This window comes from Halichoerus grypus, chromosome 5 (assembly GCF_964656455.1).
Source record: "Halichoerus grypus chromosome 5, mHalGry1.hap1.1, whole genome shotgun sequence".
Classification (NCBI taxonomy): Eukaryota; Metazoa; Chordata; class Mammalia; order Carnivora; family Phocidae; genus Halichoerus; species Halichoerus grypus.
In genome coordinates this window covers 133,978,669-134,000,536 of record NC_135716.1, presented here as the reverse complement: position 1 = coordinate 134,000,536, position 21,868 = coordinate 133,978,669, and the positions used below count along the sequence as shown (strand labels likewise).

Here is a 21,868-nt window from a genome sequence, read left to right as displayed (position 1 = left end):
ACATTTCTTTATTAATCATCACTTCAGCTAAGACTCACAAGGTCTTATCAGAAAAGTGAACCCTTTCTCGAAATATCAACAAAAGCCAATTTTGCTCACTCTAAGAACTCACTAATTATTTAACTGTAGTGTGTTAAAAGATTTTTTCACAGATTTAGTCTATGACAATTTCGAGTCCCAATCAAGCCTTTTGCCACTACATATCATAAAATTTTCGGAACTGCTTAAATACATTCATTTTTAAGTGATTTTTTTTTTCTGATACTGACTATCCTCAGGTAACAAGGACATCCTATGTCATCATATTTAATTCTCATAGCATCTGTAGGAGGTACCATCTCCATTTCACAAAACAATGAAGCTGGGCCAGAGAGGTTAAGTAACCTGCTCAAGGTCACACAGTAAGTGATAAAGTCAGGATTCAAACATAATTCAATCTGATTCCAACATTATTTGTCTCTCTCACTGCATTGTATAGAATATCATCTATAAATTATCATGGAATTGAACGTAATTATCTTTTTATTAATTCTAACTAATACAATCCACTTTTTTTTAGAAAAAGCTAACCCAACTCCTACTGTCCACTACTTCATACAACTCTTGGAATTTCTTCCTTCTTCATTTATGCATTCTGAGCCTTTCTGTTGGTTCCCTCTCCAGCATTCTTACTCCTGGACATAAGGGTCATTCGCCTCCCGCCTACAGCAGGCCTGGTGGAGTGGGCAGTTGGGTTCGTAAACTGCAAGGGTGGGAACGGTCTTCAAACAAACAAAACCACTCTCTCCTGCTATTCATGCTTCCAGTTGTGCTTTCAGAGTGACTGTTTCCAACTCCAGATGAACAAAAGGTAAAATTTGCTATTCTTACAGCGCCTGGGCTTTTCAAAGGGCAAACCCTCTCTACCATTGGATAGAGTTGCTAGCCCTGATATCAATGTCCCCATTTAATGGGCATGCAGCTGGAATAACTGACCTGTCCAAGGTCAGATGTGAACTAAGCAGCACGGTCAAGACTGAAGTCCACACTCTCTGACACAGCCCTAGACTCTTTACTGTAACAGCAAAGCATAATAACTAAAATAAGGGGCACCTGGGTGGCTCAGTCAGTTGGGCATCCGCCTTCGGCTCAGATCATAATCCTAGGGTCCTGGGGTGAGCCCTGAGTGTGGCTCCCTGCTCAGCAGGGAGTCTGCTTCTCTCTCTCCCCCTGCCCCTCCCCCTCTGTTGGTGCTCTCTCTCTCTCAAATAAATAAATAAAGTCTTTAAAAAAAAAAGTGACTAAGTGTAGGTCGCTTGCTCTCTGAATATGAGCTAGTTATTTAAGCTCTCAGCACTTCCTCATCTGTAAGAAAGAGATGTTAAAAATAGCACTTGGTGAGGCGGTTGTGTATCATCTCCCTCTGTTTTCTACCTAAATACCTACTGGACTTCAAAACTGAGTCACAGACGATTAAATAGCTTGCCCTTAATCATGCAGGTTGTAAGTGGAGCACCCAGGATTCACACCCAAGTCTCTATGACTCCAGAGCTGAAATTTCCTTTTGTTAAGTCACAGAACAACCTCCCCTATACTGCTTATTTGGCAATTAATTTTGCAATGAAATATCTCATAGTGAAATAATCTCATAATTCTTGCAGTGAAATAATCTCAATAGTCACTTGAACTATTAAGCTCTTGCTTGCATATGTTACTGCTATTAGATTTTTCCATATGTTTATGTCTTATTTTCTGGAGGTTTACGTATGGTGTTCCCACCACTATCTTGCACATAGTAGAGGCTCAGTAAATGCTTGACGGATCCATTCAAATCTTCAATGAAGGGATACTTTTTCAAAGCAGTTTACTTCTGTCTTAGAAAATTGTTCCTACAGTTCCTATAAACAACTTAACATCATAGAATCCTAAAACAGAGATTATATGATATATTGCCTTCATTTTACGATTGAAAAAAAAACAAAAGTAAACTGACTTGCCCAAGGTCATCACAAAGCTATTCACTTGCAGATCCATGGCCATGAACTCTGGTCCCTTGAGTCACTGTCTGGTAATGTTCTTTCAGATGTTCGAAATGATTTTCTAGGCCCCTCTTAGTCTTCTTAGGCCATGAGGCTTAAATTTCTCACCATCTTAGGCTCTCCTAGTTTTAGTCCAGTTTTCCAATAATCCTGTTAACAGGTACTTCCACAGGTACCGCAGGGGAACAAAAGCTTTTGTTCATTACTAATAGCATTTTCATGGAGTACAAGCTTTATGTGCAATAATCTGGCATTCTTAGGAATAAAAAATTTATCTGCCTTATGTTTTGGTCATCCCAGCTTGTAGTAATAAATCTACATCTTAAGGAAATAATTAAAAAGGGAAAGAGGACAAATTTACACAAAGATAGAATTAGGATAACTGCTACCTGGAAATGGCCCAACATTTGGAGACTATAAAATAATACGTACTTGCCAAAAAATGGTATGGAGACCAGATAGCAGCAAAGAAAATTATGCAATAAATGAAAAAAGTAAAACAAAAGAAAATGGCATATTAATTGCAATGTATCAGGATGTGAAGAATTTAGAATTGTAAACAGTGGATTCTCTAAGGTAAAAGGGTTCTTTGTAAAGTTTTGATGTTTTCTCCTCTCCTAGCATTATAGATTAAATCTAAATAAGGACTGCAATGCCCAGAGGTAAACATAGCTTGAATAAAGGGTCTCTGGAGGGCATGGAGGTAGGTGGGTCATGAAGGATAGACATGGGTCAGACTGCATGTCTTAGTCCGTTCTGGCCGCTGTAACAAATTATCACAGACCAGGTGGCTTATAAACAACATAAATTTATTTCTCACAGTTCTGGAAGTTTGTAAGTTCAAGATCACGTTGTCAATGGTTGGGTCCTGGAGAAAGCCCTCCTCCAGGTTGCAGATTGCTGGTCTTGCTGTGTCCTCACGTGGTGGAAGAGACAAGCTAGCTCTCTGGGGCCTCTTCTAAAAGGGCACTAATCCCAATCATTAATGCTCCACCCTCATGACTGTACCACCTGCCAAAGTCCCCACCTCCTAATACCATCACCTGGGGCATTAGATTTACAACATATGTATTTGGGGGGACACAAACATTCAGGCCACAGCCCTGCAGATGGTCTTGCCCATCATTACGCTGAAAAGTTTGGTATTTAGCTTGTGGATAAGTGGCCTGGTTACCATCTGATGAGCTTGAAAACAAAGCACGCAAACAAAAAGCAGTAAAGCCATAATTTCTGGGGATCCATCTGTTACTCATCCACTGATGTAGCTCAACTGGTGACACGTTTGGAGCCCAGCAATGACAGTTGATGATCAACTCCATCCCCCAAATATTTTTTTCACATATTCTTTCACCAAACCAGTTTTTCCCAAAACAATTGTTTGGGAAATTAATGAGTGCTTACTATGGACCAAGCACTGTGTTGAATATTTTACCTCATTTTATCCTCAAAACAGGCCTACGAAGTGAGTGTTATTATATCATCCCTGCCAAAGGTCATATAAATAACAAGTGTTAGAAACAAAACTCAATCCCAAGTATGTCTAATGACAGATCCCGTGCTCTTGGCCACTACAGTGTGTCATTTCTAAGCATCTTTCCCAGTTTTATCCAAGGCCCAGACTAAGGATAGAACTCTAGGGTATTCCACGAGAGACTTCCTTCACAATAGACGTCAAACCACTCATTCATGCTCATTGGATATTGTGATTCATCTAATAGTCAATTCACTTGGCAAGACTGTTTTCCACCTGACTTTCACAATTTTATTCACAAGAATAGCATGGAAAACTATTAAATGCCTTGCAAAACTGAAAAATAATATGTCTATGACATTCCCTTCATCTGCTAACATCTGCATTTCTTGCTAATTTTACCTTTTTTCTTTCTAAGAGATCTCTTCATCTACATTATTGTCCTTGTCCCTAAATTATCTGCCATGCTATCTCTAGAGCAATTTAAACTCAAGCCCCATCATAACTTCCCTATTTCAAATACTTCAGAGGCCTCCCATCTTCTAGAGATGGTGCTCTTAACCTCAGTTTTAGGACCTCCAAGCACTATTTCAAATTATTTGAATGCCGTATACGTGTGCACGCTGCTTCAAAAAGCATCCATAGATTTGTATTACATTATACTGACAATGATGATATTAGCACACAGAACTGCAGCTCCTTGAGGACAGGGATTATGTTTAATTTAACTTCAAACTTTTTGGTTGTGTTTAACTTAACTTTGAAACTACCATAGTGCCTTATACATAGTAGATAGTAAGTATGTATTTGTTAATAATCAATTACCAAGTCCAAAATACTGAAAGCCAAGGGAAGGCAGTTAAAGAAGAGACCTGCATGAATGAGAATTACCAAAGAAAACTTTATTGAGGAGGGAGATACACAAAGGGTAGATTTTTTAATGGCTGGAGAAGAGTACAGAAGTTACCAAAGGCAAAAGAAAAAAAGCATAATACGTAGGCTGCTCTGGGGTGGGGAAGAGTAAATGTGCTTTGTTTGATAGGAAGGAGAAGCAGTGAGCCACAACATAATTAAATACTTGTCATTACTAAAACTTTACTGTCTAGTACCATGTCTAGAGATGAACAGCAAAGACAACAATCCTAAATTTTGCTCCTTTCAGAAACCTCAAGTTATATCAAAACCATAAAAGAGAATGTTTCATTTAGACAAACTGTATGATATAATGGGGAAAACACGAGCTTTATAGGGCAGCAAATCTAGCTTTGAATTTTAGCTTTGCCACTTACCTGTTATCTTGGGTGAGTCCCTTATCTCTTTGAACTTCAGTTTTCTCTTCCGTAGAATGGAAATCATAATGGTTATCCTAAAGGACTGAGGTGGGGTTTGAATGAGATAATTCTTGGAAGCCCTCTAGCGCAGAACCTGGCGTGTAGCAGGTGTTCAATAAACAGGAGTGTTGCTGTTATTGTTTAGACTACGAACTGATGTACTTGTGTGTCTGCGCTAAGTCACGGTGTATGTTATGTTGTGTATGTTTTTGGACATGTAAACTTGAGCCTACTTGATCTGAAGGCAATTGAGCTTTTCGAAACAGAAATAATCCAGAAAAGGACAATGTGTGACATGGTACCCCATGGCCATTGTCTCTTTAAATTAAAGAAACAGGGCGCCTGGGGGGCTCAGTTGGTTAAGCGACTGCCTTCGGCTCAGGTCATGATCCTGGAGTCCCTGGATGAGTCCTGCATCGGGCTCCCTGCTCAGCGGGGAGTCTGCTTCTCCCTCTGACCCTCCCCCTCTCATGTGCTCTCTCTGTCATTCTCTCTCTCAAATAAATAAATAAAAAAAAATCTTTAAAAAAAAAAAAATAAATAAATAAATTAAAGAAACAAAAAAAGTTTTGAGTGTAGGGTGAGTGCTCAAATAGGAAGCTAATAATTTTCTTTATTTACTACCTGCTGTACAAACTGTCATTCAAATACTGCCTTATGCTTTCTGTAAAACATTGAAAACCCCCTATGACTTTATTCTTCTGCTTGGATTTTTTTTCTTAGAAAAATATGTAATTGAATTAATTTCAAGTGTGTTTGTGTGTAAACCAGCCAAATATTTCCTTTTAAATACTTGAGCTCTATGTTGAATACACACATGTGGTTCTTAGCACATTTTGTTTTTTCAGTAATAGATTTCATCCTTTAATCCTTTTTTAAATGGGCTTTAAGTTCCACATATACTAATATGTCTCTTATGTCCATAATAAATGAAAGTTTTTCATTTCGTGCAGGTTCTTCCAGGGGACCCAGCCCCCTAACCATGGGAGCCCAGGACACCCTCCCTGTTGCAGCAGCATTTACAGAAACGGTCAATGCCTACTTCAAAGGAGCAGATCCAAGCAAGTAAGCCTGGGGCTTCATCCACTGTATTCTCCAAACTCTAGCCTATTCAGTGGGGGGAAGGGGGCACCCTAAATATAACTATTTCATTCTTTATCCTAAAATGAACCAACCAAACAAACAAAAATTCGGTTAACAATAACAGGTGGCATACATAGAATGGAGGAGAAATTTTAAATTAGAACTATTAATTCACTGCTTTTTAAAAAAATGTGCCAAAAGGACTGATAATCTAATATCTTGCTCCCTAGAAATCTCTGGTTCAGTTTTGATTGCAAGTTTACAGAAAATCCTAACCCAATTCCGTCGACAGCAAAAAAATTTATTATCTCATAAAAGTAAATGTATAGATCATGTCTTTATTGTCTTAGTCTTTGCTGGATGGGAATCACTCACATATAAACTGAGAAATGGTACACTGGAATGAGAATCTGGAAAAACACACATTTCATAACACAGAGATTAGTAAGAAGACAAGTTATATGTTACGCTTACTAACTAAGGAAAAACTGGCCAAAAAAATTATAATCACAGCAAAGTAAAAACTCTAGAGAAAAATGCACCACTCCTTATTTACTGAGCCTGATTTCACTTATTTCAGTACACAGTGACAGTGAAATTGACCTGAATGCATATGTAATATGATTAAATATTTTGCTTTCCTGTAAGGATTTCTCTGGATAGAGTTCAGGAAGTTTATAGATTCCCTGAAATTATACTGCATATCTTGGTGTGTGTGCATATGTACATTTGTCCATAGAGAGGGTCTATAACATCCATCAATTTCACAAAGACGTTTATGATCCAAAAAAAAAAAAAAAAATTAAGAGTGATTATTAGTCTACACTGAAAACAAAACACCAAAGTCAAACTGGCTTTCATGTGTGTCATTAACACAATTCCAGACCTGAATGTGATGGATAAACAAAGGACAAACCTAAGTGAGGAGAGAATTGCTTTTTATTTTTTACTTACAAGGAAGAGGGCTTAGAAGACCTTAGTATCCATGGAAATGAGAATTAGAAAATGTTCACATAGAACAGTAGACCATTTTATGAAAATTTTTTAAAGAGTGATAATTAAGTATAATTAGAACTTGGATTTCCACATATATTTTAAGTGAGAATTTTTGTGATTAAGTGTGAAATCCTCTTTACATTTCAGAAACACTAGTTTTTATAAGCCTAAATCTAACAGTATTATGCTGGGAAATATGACTAGTAACTCCACCTTTAAGTGCCCTATTGAGAGACAGTGGGATCTATCAACCTCCCTAAATGTCATGTCCCTTTTTACAACATTTAGATTTTATTCTAAGCCCGAACTATTGTAGACAAACCAAAACTATGGACTCCGGTGTGTTTTAGTCCATTTGAGATGCTGTAACAGAATACTATAGGTTGAGTCGCTTCTAAACCACAGAAATTTATTTCTCATAGTTCTTGAGGCTGGGAAGTCCAAGATCAAGGCTCTGGCAGATTCAGTATCTGACCAGAGGCAGGCTCCTGGTTCACAGCAACCTTAAATGGGAGGGTGTGGGGGGGGCGTAGTAGGGAGCTCTTCAGGGTCGCTTTTATAAAGGCACTGGTCTCATTTATGAGGGTCCTACCCTCATAACCTAATCACCTTGCAACGGCCCACCTTCAAACACCATCATACTGGAAATTAGATTTCAGCATATACATTTTGGAAGGACACAAACATTCAGTCTGTCGCACCCTGGTTTCTCCTATGTCTTTTCTCTTTCATCTTCAAAGCAGGAAGGTAATTTGCCACATCCACATATCAATAGGAATTAAAAGCTGCCTCATACAGAGTATGCATTTGAACCGTTAGAGCAAGTAGGCACCATGTGAGTAAGTTGTATATACACTTCATATACACATACACATGTTTGTTCTATAGACTTTTTTTCAAACAAAGAATTTGCATAACTTTCTATAATACCAGTTCTAAGTATTACTTATTATTGACTGGCCTACCTGTACCTTTAAAGCTCAGGCTGACTGGAATTGACAAAGGCAGGTAGAAACACACCTTTAAAGAATAAGCGTAGTCAGGGGGGCACCTTGATGGCTCAGTCGGTTAAGCTTCTGACTCTTGATTTCAGCTCAGGGCATGACCTCAGGGTCATGAGATTGAGCCCCATTTCCGGCTCTACACTGAGCATGGAGCCTGCTTAAGATTCTCTCTCTCCCTCTCCCTCTGCCCCTCCCCCCAAACTCTCTTTCCAAAAAAAAAAAAAAATCAGAGTAGTCAGGAGTGTGGAAAGGTGTCTATACCAGCATGAAAAACACTGGGAATCACACAAGAAATAAGCTCTTTTTTTGTCTGCTTACTAACTGGCTTTCATTAATTCATTTATTCAGAGACCTAATTGGTAGTCAGAGTACTTCCACTTTTGACCCCTAAAATCTATTCTCAATATATCACTCTTCTGCTCTATATCTTCCTATCCTGTCCAAAGTAAAACGATAATGCTTTATAATGGTCTATGAGGCTCTCCATTATCTGTCCTTCAAGACCTTTCTCCCCTTCCAGCTCCCACCTCTCTGATCTTGTCTGCATCACTGGTGTCCTTATTTACTCCACTCTAGCCACACTGGCTTCATATATTGCCATTAGGCCAACCCTATCTGCATCTCAGGGTCTTAGCATTTGTTGCTCTTTCAGCCTGGCTGAAATCTGCTCCAGCTATCTGAGTTACCTGCCCCCTCACCTCTTTCAGGATTCTTCAGCAGATGTACCAGAGACCTTCCCTGTCCATCCTGTGCAAATAGCAACACTTCTCCCCAGCCGCTGTCGGCACTTTCTCCCTCCCCATCGCCCTTCTCTCTAATTAACATGTTGCATGTTTTCAGTGTCCACTGTCTGTCTCTTTCCCCACTAGAATGTAAAATCCATGAGAACTGGGACTTTGAGCATTTTCTTCGTTCTTACATGCTCAGCATCTAAAGCAGGACCTGGCGTAATTGCTGAACGAGTTGAGTTGAATTACTCTCCTAACACTTACAGAATGACAGTTATGTGCCTGCCATTGTGCTAGACAGGGCTTATATCGGTGAAAATAAGACTTGTGCATAAACATAATACATAGCCCACTGTAGGAGAGGTGTAGTTATGGTGCAAGGGGAGTTAAGAAGCTTTTAATAATAATCTTCTTTAAATCCAAAGGAGTGGCATAGCAACCTACCAGTCACTTTGTGGGTCTGTGCCTAGACCAGCTGGGTTCTTCGCCCTGTTTCAGTTTCCCCAGTGTGGCCAGGTGTGCACCTGGGAGCCTGGTATCCATGACCTTGGCATTCCAGCAATGTGGCACTTGAGCCAAATTAATACTGGTGTTTTCTTATGCCCTTCCAAATGAACTGAGTCTTTGACTTGAGATGACTGCATATACTGAGTCTGTGTTCAATTATATCGCCGTAAGTAGTTGCAGTATGTATTGCATATTGGTAGACAGGAGATTCAGTAAATTTCATTGAAATTATGAGATCTGAAATTTATGAACAGATCATGAGGTGACATTCTTCTAAATTTAATTTCAGCTCCAGGCAGTGAATCATTTTAATTGCCGTTCCTTTGTTATTCACTTTCAAGGAAACATCTCAAGTTCAAAAATTCTATCACAGTGTGAGTGGGGGAGGGGGAGGATAAAGTCAAACACAGCACCACATAGAGAAATGATACAGAAAAACCATGTGGATCTGCTTTTGCCTGTGGTTCCTTCTCATCCTGCACCCAAAGCCTTCCCCATTTGCTTTCAGACCATACACTGGAAACTGAAATATATATACTATGTTATTTATATTGTTATATGCTATGCTATGTAATCCATTCAAGTATAGTTACACTCTTTCTCTGAGTATTGACACCTGTAGGAGGCATTTTGACACCTGAGACTTTCTCGGTTGCTCATTGGCAGAGAAGTCCTTAACTTCTGCTGTTGGCTGGGGAATACATCTCCCGTTATTTGCTCCTATTTGAACAACCCTGGTGCTAGGGATTAATTCTTTACTCCCCTGGAAAAATTACGTCTCTTAGCTATTTTCTATCCTTTCCTTATCATCACATTTCAATTATTTATTCAAGTGTCTGTCTCCCCAATGAAACTGGAAGTTTGGGCAAAGACCACATTTTGTCCTGTTTCTCACTGCCCATTCCAGGGCGTTACGTAATACCTGGTACATTGTATAGTCACCCTATGTATAATTGTTCCATGTGTGAACTTATTTTGACATTTTATTGAGTTCCTACTCTGCACTATGTTCTGTGTCATGCACATTTGCCTTTCTAGAACCCAAGACACAGCACTTGCCTTCACAATAGTGGGTCAGATATGTGTAAGAAGCGATGAAACAGTTTAAAAAAAATCTGTACCTCTGTCCAATGAACTTAGAGAAAGGAAGAAGTAAGGAAGGCTGAATAAAGAGAATATTAAGGAAGGTTTCAGAAAGGCCTGCCTTTGAACTGAGTCTTGAAACCTGAAAAGAAGTTTGCCTAGGACCTGAGCCAATGAAAGGGGGTTGTAAGTAAAGGAAGGGAAGCTGCGTCTGCTCAGGGGTACGTACACTTGAAAAGAAGACCGTGGGCTTACTTATCACAGCAGTACACAGAAGTCACATTCATGTCAGGATGTACTTCCGATGACCTCACATATATCAGATTCACACCTTTCCTGACCAAAATTGGCCAGCATGTCTGTCGATTGGCTAATGTGGTAGTGCCCGTGGCCATGGGGAGAACCCAGTTTATGAGTCACTTAGCCAGGTGACTTTGAAATTTTGCCACTCTTCTTTTTTAAAGATTTTATTTATTTATTTGACAGAGAGAGACGCAGCAAGAGAGGGAACACAAGCAGGGGGAGTGGGAGAGGGAGAAGCAGGCTTCCCACGGAGCAGGGAGCCCGATGCGGGGCTCGATCCCAGGACCCTGGGATCATGACCTGAGCCGAAGGCAGACGCTTAACGACTGAGCCACCCAGGCGCCCGAAATTTTGCCATTCTTGACAAGTGTTTCATTTGTTGGGATTCACATGATTTCAAATTTTATTCGTAACATGAGTTTGTTAATATCTCCAAATTGCTGGATTTTAGATTTCAGTAATTCAAACACAGATGAAATGTAGCCACGTTGCATACTGATAGGAACAATCATTAAACAAGGATTTTCCTTTAGTGAATATGTGCTGGAAATATTCATTTTTGTATAGAAAATTTCAGATCCATAAATAGCTACTGGGTGAATCAATAAATCAGTAAATTTTGCCTGTGACAGCTGAGATGCAATCCAGAAATGTAATATAAATGAAGAAACTCGGTGCTTTATGTTGGTTTGTATTGACTACTTCTCTCAGCAGTCGCCCAACACTGTAAGCCCTTTGAAGAAAGGGGCTGTTTTGCTCATTTTAAAATGGCTTCCCCACTCAAAACAAACAAAAATTATACAATTAGGAGTCAATAAACGGTTACTGACTTAATAAACACTCCCTCCCCTCACTGACTAGTTTTCAAAAGAGAAACTTTATCCCCCACCAAGACACCACTTAGATCTCATTTTGAGCAACCTGGCAAAGCAACTGAGCGATTCTTTACCCATTAGAGAACATTTGAGCCGCTGCTGCTGACAACACACCGAGTGAGGGTAGATGCTGAAGTCTGATCTAACAAGTGCTCTGACTAATTACTGTTGTCTTCTAGAGTTGTGAATCATATCCTGCACGTCCACATATTGAAAAACATCAAGAGTAGACTCGGTTTAAGGGGAAGTCTGGGCTCAGCACCAGTAAATAAAGCATGGTTTATGTATCTAAAAGAGAAGGAAGACAGCAGAATTGGCACCCCAGCTGGGAGATCAGCAGTATTCTCCAGAAGAGATGGAAGTGCAAACTTCCAGAAACCAGAATTTTCATCCAGAGCAGTGCAGAGTTACGGATGATAATATCTGAATGAGGGGTGGGCGGGCGGGGGGGGGGGGGACGACACGGCAACTTTAGGAAGCTCACCTGCCCCCCACCTCTACCTCAACCCCAGCCTTATATGTACAAGGCTATAGCGGTTCTTCACATAAGCTATTTTAAATATGTTCCAAGGGCCATCTCCCCTGAGCCACACGTATCTCATTAATCACCGTTACACAGCCATACGAGGTGACTACGGGACAAATAGAGTTCCCTATACTCAGATGTGAGCAGAGTTTCCATCTATGAACCCCAAGTTCCCTAGAGTGTACACTCCTGAACTTAAAGTTATAGAAGTTCTTGTTTTGGCTATTGTGCACATGACAGGAGGCTGAGCTGGAGAACCCACTTGCATTGCAGGATCTGGGCACTGGGACAGCCCAGACACATGTACTCCAGGAGGCAGATGCTAGGGAAGCTGCCTGTGCCCCCGGGCACTATCCAAGCCACATGGGCAGGAATACCCACACACTGGGGATGCCCCCTGCACCACGGAGGTCACACACAGGCCTCCTGCACTGCAAGAGCCTGGCGCGAGATATGCCCTAACTACTGCAGGAGTCTGCCTAGCAAGCACCGTGCAACCAGGAAGGAAAAAAACTCTCTTCCTCCTGCAATGTCTTTTCAGCGCCCTCTACTGACAAAATTTAACATAGTGCCTGTTGGCAAAGAAAAAGTCTCTAAAGGGCCCAATAATAATTCGCTCTGTGCAGGCAATAAAGGGTGAATTGGACCTACATTGATTTCATGTAGAAACTGACACAGTGATTATGAATTTGAAATGAAAGTGCAAAGGACCTACAATAGCCAAAACAATTTTGAAAAAGAACAAAGTTGGTGGATTAATACTACTTGATTTCAGTGTGATCTAGGGATTCCACTCCTATATCATTTACCAAGAGAAATGAGAGCCTATGTCCATACGAAGACTTGTAGAAAAATATTCATCACAGCTTTACTTGTAATACTCAAAAGCTGGAAAAAATCCAAATGTCAACCAATGAAAGGATCAAAAAGAAAAAAGACTGTGGTATAACCATATGCTATGCAGCAATAAAGCCCTGAACTACTGATGTGCACACTACACGGATGAATCTCAAAATAATTACAGAGTAGAAGAAGCCAGATCAAAAAAAAAAATCACATACTTTATGATTCTGTTTACATGAAATTCTAGAATGTGCAAATTAATATGTCATGTCAGAAAGCATATTAGCAATTGCTTAGGGATAGGGAGTGGAAGGATGGAGAAGAGCAGGAGAGAGGGGTCACAGAAATGCAGGAGACAACTTTTAGGGATGCTGGGTACGTTCAGTAACTTGATTGCATGATGGCTTCACAGGTGTATAAGATATCAAAAATTATGGAATTTTACACTATAAATGAGTGCCATTTTTTTATGTCATTTATGCCTCAATAAAGTCCTTTTTGAAAGAGGATTATTCTTCCTTCCAAATTATCATCCTATTGTGCTAACTTATATGACTGATTTTTACAATTTCAGCCAAATAGACATGGGATAAAGATATAGCTGAATGGAAACAAGTTTACCTCTCGAGTACAGAAAAGAACATGCTCAGGGCACCAATCATGTTACTGAGAACTAAAATAAGTCCCAGTGAGTTGTGTGATGACATTGTGCAATTGATTTAATATCTTAAAATATGCTGCCGAAGATTCAGAAATCGAAGAGACAGAGAACCATCAGAACAGATGATTCTATCTGTGAGGTGAACATACAGACTTATCTACAGAAAGACAAAAGCTGCATTTTTCTTCTGACAGTTCAAAAACACATTCAGCAAATGACCACTCTTTTGGATACGTGGTAACACAAACCTTGCATTCTCGGGTCTTAGAACCGATTTAGTAGTTGACAGTGGAATTGTAAGAGCTTACCTTTGGTCTCTCCTGCCGTGTAATATTGTTACATAAATCATTTCTTTCTCACAACTGTTTTGATTCACAGCATATTGACCTGGGTTCCCTCTCTCCCTTCCTCTCCTGTGTTCTGATATGCCAGGTGTATCGTGAAGATTACTGGAGAAATGGTTCTGTCCTTTCCTGCGGGCATCACCAGACACTTTGCCAACAACCCATCACCAGCGGCTCTGACTTTTCGGGTGATAAATTTCAGCAGGTTAGAACACGTCCTGCCAAATCCCCAACTTCTCTGCTGGTAAATATATTTTGCACAATTTCTTTAGAGATGTGCATAGCTTAGCACTGGATACTTACATGAGGGATATACCTTAACAAGAATGTATCCCGGTAGAGAAATTACCGCTACTCCGATATGTTTGTAGATTCAACCCAGAGCTTTTGCCACCTGTCTAAGTCTTCAGTGGGTGCTCGTGTGCAGATGCTTACATGTATTCTAATGGCCAACTATCTCAAGTGGCTAAAGAGACATTTAGGGTAATAGAATCTGTATTAGTGACAGTTTATTCATGGTCTGTTTTACTGACCATCAGTAAACAGTGGATAAGGATGGTGGGAAATCAGCCCAATAAAAGGAATGAAATCCATTTGTTGTAGTAGCATCTTTTAAAATCAAATGATATGTGAACCCTGAGCTATTCTTCACATGAGCTTGAAAGTCTTTTTTGCGAAATATAATTTCATGGTCATGGTAATTGTTTCGATGGAACTTTACATATATTCAAAGAAGCTTATGTGAGTTGGTTTGTATAAATATACTTTTTCACATTTTCTACTATTACATCTGAACATGATGTCTTTATCATACCTACATACGTGCAGATTCACCCAAACATACACATGTATGAAGCTATTAAAAATGATCAGCTATACAAGTTAATTATTGGCAATGAATGAGACAGAAGATGTCATTCTTGACAGCTTCCTCTCCATCAGGTCCTGATATTATACTTAAAAATCTCTCTCTAAAGTGGCCATGTTTTTCTCTTTACTGTGACCTCCCCTGTCCAAGTGACCACTGTCATTTTCCCGGACCACTGAAATGGCTTTCTTCCTTCCCTTTCTGCGCCCAATCTTGCCCCATGCCTACATATTTTACACAGCAGCTGAATGACTTTTCCTGAGGTGAATCAGGTGATCGCCATGCATAATCCTCAGGTGGCTTCACATTGCGTCTGTACCAGAATGGGAACTTAGTACAATTGTCTTTGAAGCCCTGCGTCATCTACCCTCACCTGCTTTTCTGTTATCAGCTCCCACCATCCTGCCTCAGAATCCTTGTAGGTCCAGCCAGACCTGACAGTCTTAAGAACAGGCGGAGTCCTTTCCCACGTCAGGAATTTGTGTGCTTGCTTCCTCTGCCTCCAATACTATTCCTACCCCTCTGCACCTTGACCTTGACTCACCCTTCAGATCTCAGCTCTGCTTGGCCTCCCCTGACTATTCCACTTCCCTCTCCACCCCCAGCCCCCAGCCCCAAACTAAATATGTCCTCTTATTATTCTCTCTCAAGGTACCCTATTCTTCCCCTTTGTCCCTTGCTAGAATTAATAATTATATATTTATTTCTGTTTCTTCATTTGTCCATGTCCCCCACTAGACTGTAAAATCCATGAGGGAATGGAACACAGCTCTTAGATCACCATCACATCCTCGATATCTTCCACTGCGCCTGGCATCCAGTAAAGACTTAACTAACATTTGTTGAATGAATGAACAACTCAAATATGATTTAAAGAATTTAGTCAAGCTGGATATTTATGTAGAAATAACTAAAGGTTGGGGCGCCTGGGTGGCTCAGTTGGTTAAGCCACTGACTCTTGGTTTTGAGTCATGTCATGATCTCAGGGTTGTGAGAAAGCAGGCTTCCTGTGTGGAGCCTGCTTAAGATTCTCTCTCTCCCTCTGCCTCTCCTCCCCTGGTGTCCCCCCCACCCATTCACGCATGCACACATGTACGCACGCACTCTCTCTCTAAAAAAAAAAGAAAGAAAAGAAAAAAGAAATGACTAAAGTTTGTTGGTATTTAGAATTGAAGGACCAACATAGTCACTTTCTTCACTGAGTGAGACTTTTTCATTCCAGTGGTGACAAAACAGTCACAGGTCTTTCAGGTGTTTACGAAGATCACCTTCCCCTCTTTGGTCATTGCCATGGTTTAACTAGAAAACTTGATTCCAGGTTTAAAAGTATAACTGGCTGTTATACACAAACAATGAATCATGGAACACTACATCAAAAACTAATGATGTAATGTATGGTGATTAACATAACATAATAATAAAAAAAAAGTATGGAAGGAAATGGTCACCCATTAAATGAAAAATAAACATAAAAAAATCAAGATTAGAAATCAGCAACTTCTTATTTCAAGTTTCCCTCCCTGCTTTTGATGTGCACATTGAGCCAGTTAATTTTTTTCAAGTTTTTATTTAAATTCCAGTTAGTTAACATGGAGTGTAATATTAACCTCAGATGTAGAATTTAGTGATTCACCACTTAATATACAACACCCAGTTGAACCAGTTATTTTTATTTTTCAAGATTCCTCCATCTGAAATTAGGGATTATGTGCCACCATCTCACTGGTTTGTTTATTAATAAGACTAATGTCACAGTTTTTGTTGCATCTTCAGGTAGTTACGTGGCCAAGATTTTAGGCATATTTGCAAGAGTTTTATATTTATATTAATATATCAGTCCTATGAATTGAATTAAATCACACTCTGAGTATGTTTTTGTCTGACAAAACACTATATAGACCCTTACATTATTATTTGCTAAGACAAAAAAACAAAAACAAACACTCCTCATTCATTTGGACCTTATAAACTCTAAATATTTGATTATTGTGTCAGGACTGTGACTGGTAAGCACAGTCATGGAATCTCTGAGGGTTTGTTACGCAGGATGGTTCCACCATCACTGCTACTGTCCTGAGTTTTTAAAAGGCAACACAATCAAGTATTATTCTCAGTTGCAGTACAAGCCTCAGACCCAGCCAATTCTCTCATTTATGTGTTCTGCAAGACTCCATTTAGGATAACAGCTTGGCACCTGAAGACATTTAGGTTTGCAATGCCTCGAGAGGGACCAAATTGAAGTTTACGTCTACTTTTCCCTAACAAAAGGGGTTTGCTTGTAAAGAATTCAGGAACAATTGCTAAACCAATCATGAGACTAAAGAATTTTCAAGACTTCTTGAAATCTTGCATTCCAGAATTGCGTCTCTATCTAACTGACATCTCTATTTGACCCTGGCAAAGCTTTCTTGAATATTTATTAAAGCAAGTTCTCTGAGGAGTTATTGTAGGTATGGGACTAAGCTTCATTTGTTATTAAACTTAGAATAAACATTTCCTTAAAAAATAGTGTCACTGAAATTTTCCCAGCTATTCAGATCTACTTAGTACATATTAATGACATGTTGCTGGATATTAATTCTGTACCTCTTTTTGGTACAGTGGGAAAGTATGGCCTGTGGTCCACTGACCTGGGCTGGAATCCTGACTCTGTTACTTATTTGCTGTTAACCTTAAGCAAATTACTTAATTTCACTGACTTTCTATTACTCTTATCTCCTGCCTCTGGGTAAGTTGGATGCTTTTAGGTAATAAAAGTTTAGACAGCCCTCATCAGCATCCTTAGCCCAGCTTGACCAGGAACAAAGTCTCAGGGGCCAGGAGTCTTTTCCATCAGAGTTACAGAGTTAGAGAGCTTTGTTTTGTTCTCAGCAACCCATACCAGGGCACAGCAGAACCACATGGGTCATACTCAGATTTGGGCCACGAAACCAGTCCCTCCTAACAGATCAGTAGCAGTTTTAAAGAAAGCCCTGATTTTTTTTATGACTCACTCTCTTAATTTGTTTGACTTTTGGAGGTGGAATCATAGTAACTTACTTTTCACCTGCCTTCATCACTTTATTTATTTGGGGACAGGGGAGCAGAAGGAGAGGGAGAGAGAGATTCTTTAAAAAAAATAGATTTATTTATTTATATTAAAGAGAGAGAACATGAGCAGGGGAGGGGCAGAGGGAGAGGGAGAGAATCTCAAGCAGACTCCCCACTGAGCGCGGAGCAGACACAAGGCTGATCTCACGACCCTGGGATTATGACTTGAGCCAAAATCAAGAGTTGGAGGCTTAACCGACTGAGAGCCACCCACACGCCCTGAGAGAGAGAATCTTAAGCAGGCTCCACATTCAGCATGGAGCCCAGCGGGGGACTCAGTCTCACAACCCTGAGATCATGACCTGAGCCGAAAGCAAGAGTCAGTAGCTTTACTGACTGAGCCACTCAGGCGCCCCTGCCGTCATCACTTTATTATTATCACCCTCTGTCTTCTTAACCTCTAGTTGTCATTCAGTAAGTGAGTCATATGTCAGGTTACTGAATTCATTGGGCCCTCAGTTTCCTCATTATGTGGGAAGTGAGCAGAGGCTTTTCACACTCTTGCCTGATTCCTTTTGTCATTGAGACAAGCATTTTCAAGATACATTGGGTGAAGGACGTGTGGACAGACATCTGAGCAAAACAAATCTCTAGGAATACCAAACTCCTGAATTCATCAAGACTGCACTTCTCTATTTTCACTACCATGATTATTATCATTCACATTCCAGGATCATCTTGTAAGTGCAGTGACTGTTTTATGATTTAGATGTCCTTCAATGAAATACCATGGTAGTGTTAGTATCGCCCTGTTCCCCTCAGTTGGAGATAAAAACTGTGTTTACATTTGGCCGAATATTTAACTCAGTAATTTCTGAGAAACTACTGTTCAAGTCAAGTTAAAAAAAAAAAAAAAAAATCAATGTACTCAGCTCCTTGATTGCATTAACTGACTAATTCAGAGGAAAACTAGTGATGTAGAAAGGGCTATTAAGTTTGGGTTAATATATAATTCACTCTTTAAAGCAACCAATTATCATCAGGATTGGTTGATATTACTGGGTACTCACTGAGATTCATAGCAATACAATCATGCCTCCCTATGGGTATTAATCTATTAATATAATGCCATTCAGAACTGCAATTGTACTAAAACTATACTACTGCTAATAATATGATCTCTACAGACTGGCAAAGATGGAGATAGAAATCAGGTGACAATTTGCTAAGATGCTTCTTTTGGTAGATATTTGTCACAAGATGCTACTCAATAATTTTTTCTTCCCAACTAAATAGCGATAATACTCAAAATGATGCCAATACCAAGGAATTCTGGGTAAACATGCCAAATTTGATGACTCACCTAAAGAAAGTGTCGGAACAAAAACCCCAGGCTACATATTATAATGTGGACATGCTCAAATATCAGGTAAGCCTATTCGTATGGTCGGGGTGTCTCTTTCACATTATAAATGTATATTCTAACATGTCTAACATTAAAGAAAAGTAAATAAAATAGCATTTCTTTTAATATAATTTAAAAGCTATAATTTTTAAGAAAATAAACTTAAAAGGCTACTTGGAGACTACAAAAATGAAGTGGCAGAAACTTCCAATAATTGAGATTATAAATATTGGTAAACTAGTTCACTGTGGTGGTAATATACCCTCCGGGTTGGAAAACACTTATTTATATTGTTGTAAGGAAGCCACTAAAAGTAAAGTATCTACATGACGGAATATTTTACAAAAATGCAAATGAATGTTTGTCCTGTAAGAATAATATCCTCTAAGCTTTGGACATTATCAATAATACTGAACAAACATGATACCACAGAAATTCATCACCTATATAATTAAAATATAATAAAAAATGCATTTTTATTTAACTTTTTTTCCCCCAAACATTTAAACACATTTAGTGACTGCTTTAAGCTTCTGAGAGAAATGAAAAAGAGCAAGAAAAGCAAACTCCAATAAAATGTTTCCCTGAATGAGAAATTAAATTTCGAGGCACATGCATGGTTCTTTATGCCCAGAGGGGTAAAAATAAACCTGTACTTGTTTTCTTTCACAAACATTCATTACAAAGACACGTCTACATTGTCACTTCTGATTAAAAACATTTTTTTTTACTCTTAAATGCTGTGGGATTTTTTTTTTTTTTAGTCTCCATATTTGTCATTAAGTGAATCTAGGAAGTAGACCGAATTCACCTATTGCAACCTGAGGTTGGTGTAAAGTATTAAATTGTAGGCAAGAAACTGCATTCTGGAATTAAGTCAGCTTCCTACCGGCCACTGACTTTAGGCACTTAATCTCCCTGAACCTCTGTCTCCTCATCAGCAAATAAGGGCAATAACAATTCCTACCTAGATATTTTGTAAGTTGTTGTGAGGAGCTAATACCGTAATATATTTCAAAGTATTTGTAAAATGTAAGTAGCCCTAGGCCTGCCATTTTGTTTTATTTATTTATTTATTATTTATTTTAAAAAATATTTATTTGACAGAGAGACACAGTGAGAGAGGGAACACAAGCAGGGGGAGTGGGAGAGGGAGAAGCAGGCTTCCTGCGGAGCAGGGAGCCCAGTGCGGGGCTCGATCCCAGGACCCTGGGATCATGACCTGAGCAGAAGGCAGACGCTTAACGACTGAGCCACCCAGGCGCCCCGCCATTTTGTTTTAAAGTGAGCTCTGAGGAATCCTTTTTGCTGTTGTTTATTTGTGGTGGTGGTGTTTTCCAAGGATGCAAGGAATTGGGTGGGAGGCACAAGGAGCGTTTTGTGGGATTGCCCTCAAATCTCAGCATGTTTAGTTTCTGGCCACCAGGAGAATCCCCCAGGGCCTGGGACAATCAAAAACACTCCCACACAAACCCAAAAAGCGCCATCACTGGGGAGAGGAGCCACTGTGAAGTCAAGAACCACCATTGAGACAGAGCGCAGAAACGGGCAGGGAGGGGTCTGTCTGCTCTGCTTTTGATTTACCTTAAATAACATATTTCCAAAGCAAAGTTCATTTGCAGAGGATTATGCTGCAAAAAATATTTAAAGTTTAAAAACATATAATGGTAGTCTAACTAAAATTGTCATCAAAAGCCATGCCTATCATTGTATACAAGAACTCATATCTGGGCTTATTTCTGCAGCAACCACTGCTGCCTTACGAGCTCAGCCTGCCCTCAGGCCCCTTCCCCATGGTGTCCATATGTGCAGGCATTGCTAGGCCTAGGGGGAGCTGTTTACTTAAAATCAGCAAAACTCGGGCACCTGGGTGGCTCAGTTGGTTAAGCGACTGCCTTCGGCTCAGGTCATGATCCTGGAGTCCCTGGATCGAGTCCCGCATCGGGCTCCCTGCTCGGCAGGGAGTCGGCTTCTCCCTCTGACTCTCCCCGCTCATGTGCTCTCTTTCTCATTCTCTCTCTCTCAAATAAATAAATAAATAAAATCTTAAAAAAAAAAAAAAAAAATCAGCAAAACTCATACTCTGAATAAAACCCCAAGGGTGTAGACATCACCCACACAACCCCCGCGGTGTGAGTGTGCTGGTAAAAGAAGAATCTCCTAAAGCTATTCATCATCACAGTGAATAGTTGAGAAATAATAACATTACGAATTTTTCACCGTGCATCCAGAAATCAAGTTGGTATTATTGTCTTTAGGTAAGACAATGTTGTTGCTTCTGCAAACATGGCTTTTCCTTGGGCAAACTCACAGTGGATTCTAACTAGAATTGACGGGAGACGGTAGAATGTACCCCTTCCAGTTAGAGGATATGGGTTCAAGGGCTCACTTTGGCAAATCCCAAAGGAGTGACAGTAACCTGCTTCGTCTCACCCACTGGTGTGTTATGAAGCGCAAGTATGATAAGAGTATTAATAGGTAACGTGTATGAAAATGTTAATGCTTTACTAAGTGCGAGGCACTATGCTGTTTCACATAAAATATCTTCGATCTTCCCTGACAAGCTTATGGGTAGATATTATTGTTATAATTCCCATTTGGCAGCTGAAGAAATTACTGAGACTCAGAGAGGTTTAGTGACTGGCCCAAGATCACTGAGCTTGTAAGTGGCCGTCAGAACTCACCTCCAAGACTGTCTAACTCCTTGGCCTCAGCTCCTAAGCAGTGTGCTACCACCTCCCTACCTGACCCAAGTGCATTGTAAACTCTCAAGTGCTACAGAGAGTTTAGCA

The 21,868-nt window shown here is 39.8% G+C and overlaps 1 protein-coding gene across 19 annotated transcripts in view; it reads left to right on the top strand.

The window, feature by feature from the left end:
• Window positions 1-21,868, top strand: part of SGIP1 (SH3GL interacting endocytic adaptor 1) — a 199,838-nt gene that overhangs the window by 166,705 nt on the left and 11,265 nt on the right. For all 19 annotated transcript variants that reach the window (XM_078072985.1, XM_078072973.1, XM_078072976.1 and 16 more), the window contains 3 exons: window positions 5,774-5,885; window positions 13,862-14,017; window positions 18,968-19,100. In XM_078072985.1, the coding sequence (XP_077929111.1) occupies window positions 5,774-5,885; window positions 13,862-14,017; window positions 18,968-19,100 (401 nt within the window). The remainder of the gene's footprint in view (window positions 1-5,773; window positions 5,886-13,861; window positions 14,018-18,967; window positions 19,101-21,868) is intronic.